The sequence below is a fragment of the Grus americana genome, chromosome 2 (assembly GCF_028858705.1).
Source record: "Grus americana isolate bGruAme1 chromosome 2, bGruAme1.mat, whole genome shotgun sequence".
Lineage (NCBI taxonomy): Eukaryota > Metazoa > Chordata > Aves > Gruiformes > Gruidae > Grus > Grus americana.
In genome coordinates this window covers 119,386,554-119,394,757 of record NC_072853.1, presented here as the reverse complement: position 1 = coordinate 119,394,757, position 8,204 = coordinate 119,386,554, and the positions used below count along the sequence as shown (strand labels likewise).

The 8,204-nt window shown below is 50.2% G+C and overlaps 1 protein-coding gene and 2 non-coding genes across 3 annotated transcripts; all 3 read right to left on the bottom strand.

Annotated features, from left to right (window-relative positions):
* Window positions 1-2,836: 2,836 nt before the first annotated feature.
* On the bottom strand, window positions 2,837-7,212 carry RPSA (ribosomal protein SA). The gene is made up of 7 exons (XM_054817926.1): window positions 7,125-7,212; window positions 6,680-6,847; window positions 6,022-6,140; window positions 4,491-4,736; window positions 3,470-3,598; window positions 3,074-3,242; window positions 2,837-2,979 (listed from the first exon to the last, which is right to left on the bottom strand). The coding sequence occupies exons 2-7, from the start codon at window positions 6,810-6,812 to the stop codon at window positions 2,885-2,887; spliced, it is 891 nt and encodes a 296-aa protein (XP_054673901.1). The 5' UTR covers window positions 6,813-6,847; window positions 7,125-7,212; the 3' UTR covers window positions 2,837-2,884.
* LOC129203813 (small nucleolar RNA SNORA62/SNORA6 family) lies at window positions 4,164-4,322 on the bottom strand. The gene has a single exon (XR_008576166.1). It is a non-coding gene; the product is annotated as a small nucleolar RNA SNORA62/SNORA6 family (small nucleolar RNA).
* On the bottom strand, window positions 5,240-5,399 carry LOC129203812 (small nucleolar RNA SNORA62/SNORA6 family). Its single transcript, XR_008576165.1, has one exon. It is a non-coding gene; the product is annotated as a small nucleolar RNA SNORA62/SNORA6 family (small nucleolar RNA).
* Window positions 7,213-8,204: the final 992 nt, after the last annotated feature.

Here is an 8,204-nt window from a genome sequence, read left to right as displayed (position 1 = left end):
TTAGGGATGGAATTAGAAAGCATGTATCTCATGCATGAGGTTCATTGATCAGATAGTATATTGGCAATGAGGACTCTTCAACAGCTCATTTCTCCAGAGGGATTCTGCGATGCTCAGCAACATCAGCTAGCTCCTGTTGAGACCAAATGTGGAAGAGACAGCTTATCCTAGGAAGCATATCTAGCCCAGTCCAACCAACCCAAACCAAACGCAAAGAGAAGGTCATGGGGAAAGGGAACACTGCCAGGCCCTCAAGGGAAAGAAATTGTATTCACTAATGGAGACCTCGGCCTAAGCCATCTTGGGTCAAATCAGATCAGTCCAGAACATGGCTACACATTCTCTGCTGCCCTTTTTCAACATCAACACCAACACTGCATTTCCCAGAAAAAAATGTAATAATAAACAAGCCATTGTCTCTAGGAAACTCCTAGCTCCTCTTCCTATCACAGAATGGTAGGGGTTGGAAGGGACCTCTGCAGATCATTTAGTCCAACCCCACTGCTAAAGCAGGATCACCTAGAGCAGGCTGCACAGGATCGCATCCAGGCGAGTTTTGAATATCTCCAGAGAGAGAGACTCCACAGCCTCTCTGGGCAGCCTGTTCTAGTGCTCTGTCACTCTCAAAGTGAAGAAGTTTTTCCTCATATTGAGACAGAACTTCCTGTGTTTCAGTTTGTGCCCATTGCCCCTTGTCCTGCCACTGGGCATCGCTGGGAACAGTCTGGCCCCATCTTCTAGACATCCACCCTTTAGACATTTACAAGCATTGACGACATCCCCTCTCTTCTCCAGACTAAACAGACCCAGCTCTCTCAGCCTTTCCTCATATGAGAAATGTTCCAGTCTCCTATTCATCCTTGTAGCCCGCCACTGGACTCTCTCCGGTAGTTCCCTGTCTTCCTTGAACTGATCAATAGATCATACATGCAAGGCATTTGCCACAGGGGAAGCTCTTGCAGATGTAAGATCTCCTGCCACATCTCTGCTGCTGCCTCCACCCCCCTGCCCATGCTGAGACCTCACCTCCCCTGTGCCCCCAGCACGCTGAGGAACATGGCCTTCCTGCAACCTGCTCTCTGCTGCTGCAGTCAAGGATGCCTCCTTTTCTAAAGGGCTGCTATTCATCCCTTCTGCAGAGCTCCAGTCAAATGAGCTCTCCCGCCCCACCTCAGTTATCCCAAAAAGGTAATTCTGAATCCACATGCAGAGATCTGGCTCCTGACCCTCTTTTTCCCAGGCTGCATGGATCCACTTCTCACTGGCAGTTCTTGGTCGTAAAAAAGACACTTATCATAAAACTCAAACTTTAGGAAATACTTAGATGAAAACAATCACATTCCAATAATGCGCCAGAAATATTTCAGTAGCAAGTACTCAGATGCAGCTATCACTGATTTAAAACAGCCCCATCACCTACACAAGATCTGTCTGATGATCGTCATAGTCTCAATATCTGGAACATATTCACATGAAGGAGGTTACAAAACAGATAAAGAAAAGGCAAAATGGTGATTCAAAGTACAGAGGAGTAAGCCTGTACTCCGAGTTTGGAAATTTTTAATGTGAAAGGGTGAAAGACCAGGGCAACAAGTTATTTTGGGCAACCTCTGAGCTGGGGAGCGAATCCAGCAGCTGTTGTACAGGCTGTCCCCGGTCCAGCTACAGCACCCACCCAGAGTCCAACTTGTCTCATGCTGACACACAGTGACAGACCTCAGGCAGCAGGAAGGAGCCTCCCACTGCTGGGTGCTGGAAAGTAAAGGACTCGAGGACATGCAAGAAACTCACACTCGAAAACCACACAGCACACAAACAGAATGGGAAGGGCCCTTTCAGGGCCAAATAGTAAAGTGCTCACAGGCCTCTTGGCTAAAAGCTGTTAATTAACAATATCTTTACTTGCCTTGTATGTAATAGGTAAAGACAACAGGAAAAAAGATCAGCTTCCTTTGGGCAGATATTGTACAGTAATATACATAGCTTTAGGGGTTTTTTACTGTTAATCTGCATCTCACAGTAAAAGCAAACAAGCACATGTGCTAAGGGAAAACAATTTAATACATTCTTTACAGGTCAATTGCCATGGCTGAAGTTAGAAAAAGAATAGCAAGACCACAACAACATGGAGAAAGTTATCAGTCTGAATGCTTCTCCATCTCCAGCAAAATCCCCATTTCTCTTGGTGAAGAGTCTGTCTTCCATTACTGCTATTAATCACAGGAATATAATCCTCAAAATACTTAAAGTAGATAATTTTTTTTTTTTGAGAATTTCTGCAGTATTTTTCATGAAGAAGTCAGTTAACACAGACACTAGGACTGGTGTTTCACCAGGGGAGCAGCTCCCCTCCACGCGGCCGGGCTGCCACCCGCAGCCGCCTCGCCCCGCAAACCGGTGAAACCCCGGGCGGAGCCGTGAGAACCCCCGAGACTCACCCGCCCACCGCCCCCCAGCGCGGAGGGAGTGGCGGGAAAACCAGCCCCGCCCCGGACGTCACCCGGTGACGTCCGCCCTCGCCTCCGGACGGCACACGCACCGCCGCCCTATGGTTGGCCTCTCGCTGGCCAACAGGGAGCTGCCACGTCACCAGGGGGCGCGGAGCCAGGGAAGGCGGGAAATGGGAGCCCCACCCCGGGCACCAGTGCTGTAGCCCGCCGGGGAGGGCAGCCCGGCACACCGCCGCGGGCAGGGCAGGGGCCGCCACCCCCAACTCCGCCGAAGAGGGTGAAACAGCAGCTTACAGACCCTCATACCCTTGGCCAAGGACCATGCCCCGCACTACCCACGCGCTTCACCTGCCAAGAAGCGTCGAAAAGCAGCACCAAGCACAGTGTGTATTAAACCAGTCTTTATTTCTCGCACAGTATAGCGGGGCTGAAGTTTAAGACCACTCCGTGGCAGTGCCAACCCACTCAGTAGCCTGGGCCGTGGGAGCTGCTGACCAGTCCTCCGTGGCAGGCTGGGCGCTCCAGTCCTCTGCAATTACAAAAGACAACAACACTTAGTGCACCCCAGCTCTTCTCACCCGCTACAACGCATACATCCCCCAGCAGACATCCCCCAAACTGACCTGTGGGGAACTGCTGGATGGGCACAGACGGGACCTGCACTCCCTCAGACCAATCTGCAACCTCAGGCTGAGGAGGAGCAGTGAATTCTGGAGCTGGGGCCGTCCATTCCGTCTGGAACTCCTCCTTTGTAACTGCTTTCTCAGCAGCAGCCTGCTCCTCCTTTTCAATCTGCAATGGAAGAGCGTAGCCTAAGTCTCCCAGAAACACCTCACCACCCTCACTGTAACATACCAGACAACATGCACCAACAAACAGACAAGACTAATTAACCACCACTGTTAAGTGTGAAGTGCAATTACTATATTGGCAAAACCGATCCTCAACAGCAGGCACACAGGACCGTAGGGCAGGAGCACAGCCAGGACATCTCACACAGCCTGCCACAGGTCTCCTACCTCCTCGGGATCCCTGTAGAAGTACAAGTCAGGCATGACTTCCCACGGGTGCTCACGGGAGATGGTGCCACGCATGCGTAGGACCTCGCGAGCCAGCATCCACCACATCAGACCCACTGAATGGGCTCCCTGGAAGAGAAGAAAGATGGATTTCCTGTAAAGCTAAACCTTTGAAAACACCTTTCTTCTTTAAAAAGGCAAAAGACATATTTGTACTCAATCAACGGTTCTTGCTTGGCAAGAGAGGCATTGCTTGCTAATGCCCAGACTTATGGACTTGGACTCAGGAACGGGCAACTTTTCAAGTTCCCAGTCACATATTTTCAGGTCTTTGCAGAAATCACAGTGCACCACCCTCACCAGCATCTGAATTTGCTGTATATAACACAGCCTGAAGCACTTCTGCTACAGAGTTTCATACCACTCACTACCGCACACGAATCTTGTCCAAAAGACAGGAATTATGCTCATCACATATGCTAGAATGAAGAAACAGAAAATCTGACCAAGTGAGTAAATCTTACATGCATGTTCAGATTTGGCTCACGTTAGTTTTGGTGAACAACAACATCTAGATAGAGAACAAAGATAGTTTCCCACCTCCCTAGACTTTACCTTTCAGGTGGTTTCTGGCAAGGTAATGTTTCAGAGCAGTTTCCTCATCAGTTCACTTTATCTTTCATTCCTATTCATAAACTGTGGCAAGAATGACTATCAAACTCCACTCAATGGGCCACAAAGACCCTCATGGCGTCAGCGAAAAGTCCTGCCTGGTTACTATAGCACACATCCTACGCTTGAGAGTTCCTTGGCCAGAAACTGGCCTCAGCTCCAAGCTCCAACAGTGTGCAGCTCATCTCCTCCTCCCCACCGGCCTGCTAGCTTGCGAGAGGCCTTAATTAGCTTGTCACCCCGGGAGATGTGAGATACAAGTCAACCCTACATTGCAGAAAGCATCCATTTTGCAACCTAGGGCACACTCTGGAGGAAGCAGCTTTGAATGCTACAACAAAGCCGTTACCTTATTGTTGCAGGGAATAGCAATATCCACATAACGCAGCGGGGAGTCAGTGTTGCACAGAGCAATCGTGGGGATGTTGACATAAGACGCCTCTGTCAATGGCTGATGATCAGCCCGGGGGTCTGTAACAACCAGGAGTCGTGGCTCACGGAAAGCCGCTTGGATCTGATTTGTGAAGGTACCAGGGGTGAAACGTCCAGCAATAGGAGTAGCCCCAGTAGCAGCAGCAAACTTCAGAACAGCACGCTGCAAAATGGACCATGGCAAAGGTGAATGAAGCAGGAAAAGTGCATTTCAACCAAGTCATCCAGCAAACACGCACAAAATTTAATTGAACTATTTGTTTCAGTTCCTGAGAATTCAGGGCTCACCAACAGCTCTGCATTCAGAATGAGACAAAATAAGAATGCTTCTAAAAATAGCTGCACTAACACCAGGAGTTAAAAAGATTGTATTCACCAGCAAAACAAGAAGTCAGGATACAGACTGAACTTAGTTGCAAGCTCTGCTCCAAGTCTCATAATCAAATCATGGAAAGGGGGATAAAACAAGCAGCTTATGAAAAAATCAAAGCCAATATTCTTCTGTTATTTCTACATTCTTTCATTATCCAGAAGCATAACTTCAGGAACTACAGGAAAAGCTCAGTAGTAAATACACACAAACTCTAGCTGCATCCATTAAAATTGCAGTTGGTGGTTCTTACTCACTTGCAACAGCTTTCAACTTCTCAGGCATCAGCCAGTTGGGCATGTGGCAGGGCCTACTATCAAACTCCATTCATAGAGGGAGCTCCTCTCCTGGCGTTAGCGAAAACCCTGCCATCTGGTTTACTGTAGCACACTTCCGACACTTGAGAGCTCATCGGCCAAAAACTGACCTCAGCATCAAGCTTTAACAGTGTGCAAGTCAAGTCCATAGGAACCCAAGCTTTTTCTTTGTAAATCCACCCCATGTCATTCATCATCCTCCTGTATGTTTGTGGCACCACTTGCATTACTCCAAAGAAACTAAGCTCACAGATACACTTCAGTGGCTAATTAGACTTTAAATAAAGGTTGTGTTTCCTTCTATGACAGATTTTTTGGGCTAAAAATCTAGAGACGAAATTTAAAATATACTAGTTACTATACTTTGCTCAATAACAGAGCAAATTGTTTCTTTGAAAACTTTTGTATCAGAAGCTTATTATCCCCAAAAAGCAGTGCCAATGTCTCAGAGAATCACTGGGGAAGGGGGGAAGCACCAGGGGACTAATATGCCAGAAACCCAACAGGAAGTACTCAAAGGACAATATGGAAGAAAAACAAGTTATCAGACACCCTGAAACTACATAAATGGGAGGTGGGTTTCAACCGATCTCTTCTAAGCTGCTAGTGCAACAAAAGAAACATGCTTCCCAAAAAGTGTTCCTGGAGCCAAAATTCGTGTTACTCCCTTTTAACATCAAGCTGCCACTGGCAGGCAACAACGCATGCGAGAGAGTCCTGCTCCCAAGACTGCAGGCCTCGTGACCAACACATGTCCATACCTGTCCAGTATTTCTGGAAGAAATAACGCTCACATCAGCTGGGTTCTCAATGGCAACAATGGCACGGGCTGCCAGGAGGAGCTTTTCCCAGGTCCTCTTCAGATTGATGATGTAAATACCTATTGGTGACAAAAGGCTTTAGAGCAACCAGCAATCAATACAAGACCCTAAAAGAGTATAGCACTCTTCTGTCATTAAACTTGTCACATGGCTGCGGTTACTCCAAAAATCCCAGTTAGTAGAAAGCTATTCCAAGAAAAATCCTCCCATATGGTTTTAATGTAGCACACTTCCAGCACCTATCAACATTAACAAGCGCCTGGTATGAGCTTCAGTCTTTTACTAGGGTGCAGCTCAGATGGAAGAACAATGTAAACAAGCAGCAGAAATAACTATTGAGACATTAAAAACATTTTGTTACTATAGTCAAGAACTAGCAGAAGTGCCCATATCCAGCTATGATGCATTTATCAAGTTTTGAAATCCCTATTTCATACTCCTTCCCTGAGTAACACGATTCAATTGCTGAAGACGTCTGCATCTTTTAAGCCATAGAGAAAGAGCTAGAGAGCTCAAGCATTAGCACTTTTCTGCTTTCCTCAGCTGTTCCTGCAAAAACCCTACTGCCCACCCAGGGCCGCCCATCCTACAGGTTTACCATCGCTTTTCCTTTTGTAGATATATTGCTCCATCTGGAAGTCAAGGTTGGTGCCTCCCAGGTGGGTCCCGGCAGCGAGGAATTTGAGGACATCCTCCTCCTTCATCTGCAGGACATCGAGACCTCCGGACATTGTGGGGTTTCCCTTTGGAAGCGACGACAGGGAACCTGCGGGGACAGACACCCGGCTTAGCCAGGCGGGGACTCCCACCTCCCTCTGCCCCACGAGGGCCCGGGACAACGCGTCCGCCAGGAGCCCCAGCCGCCATCTTGGCTGCGCCGGCCTCCTCCTCCCGGCGCATCCGGCAGGCCTTGGCCTTCTCCGCGGCTCGGTCAGGTCCGGCCGCCGGCACCGCGGAGGGGCGCGCAGAGACCCGCCGTCAGCGCCGCGGGGCGGGCGGGCGCACGCACCACCACCGCCCCCGAGCCCGCGGCCCGGACTCACGCTGACAACGCCGTGTGGAGACCTGCCCGGGCGCGGAACGAAAAGGAAGGCCGCCTCCGCGTGACGTCTATATATAGCCTCCCCGGCCAATGGGAAGCCGCGGGAAGGGTGGGGCTTCGCCGGTTGCTAAGGAAGAAAGCACCTAGCGACCGGGGGTGGGCCCGGGCCTTGGCAGCACCGCCCGCCATGGGCTGCGGCGGGGCCGGGTTAAGGCGGAGTCCTCTCGGGCCGCCCGATGGATGGACCACTCGGTGGGTAAGGAATTGGCTGGATGGTTGCACTCAAAGAGTTGTGGTCAATGGCTCAATGTCCACGTGGAGACCCGTGACAAGTGGCGTTCCTCAGGGAACCGACATAGTGGGACCGATGCTGTTTAACATCTTTGTTGATGACGTGGACAGTGGGATCGAGCGCACCCTCAGCAAGTTTGCTGACGACACCAAGCTGTGTGGTGTGGTCAACACACTGGAGGGCAGGGATGCCATCCAGAGGGACCTTGACAGGCTGGAGAGGTGGGTCCCTGTGAACCCCATGAAGTCCAACAAGGCCAAGTGCAAGGTCCTGCACGTGGGTCGGCGCAATCCCAAGCACAAATACAGCCTGGGTGGAGAATGGAGTGAGAGCAGCCCTGAGGAGAAGGACTTGGGAGTGTTAGTGGACAAGAAGCTCAACATGACCTGGCAAGACACGCTTGCAGCTCAGAAAGCCAACCGTGTCCTGGGCTGCATCAAAAGAAGTGTGACCAGCAGGTCAAGGGAGGTGATTCTGCCCCTCTGCTCCACTCTTGTGAGACCCCACCTGGAGTACTGCATCCAGCTCTGGGGTCCCCAGTACAACAAGACATGGGCCTGTTGGAGCGAGTCCAGAGGAGGGCCACGAAGCTGATCAGAGGGCTGGATCACCTCTCCTATGAGGACAGGCTGAGAGAGTCGGGGTTGTTCAGCCTGGAGAAGAGAAGGCTCCAGGGAGACCTTACAGCAGCCTTCCAGTACCTAAGGGGTCCTACAGGAAAGCTGGAGAGGGACTGTTTACAAGGGCGTGTAGTGACAGGACAAGGGGTAATGGCCTTAAGCTGAAAGA

Coding starts and splice junctions, on each gene's coding strand:
- RPSA (XM_054817926.1), bottom strand. CDS start 6,812: ATGTCCGGAGGTCTCGATGTCCTGCAGATGAAGGAGGAGGATGTCCTC. Junction 6,141..6,679: donor CTACAAAAGGAAAAGCGATG/GTAAACCTGTAG, acceptor TGTCACCAATAG/GTATTTACATCATCAATCTG. Junction 3,243..3,469: donor TCTACAGGGATCCCGAGGAG/GTAGGAGACCTG, acceptor CTTCCATTGCAG/ATTGAAAAGGAGGAGCAGGC.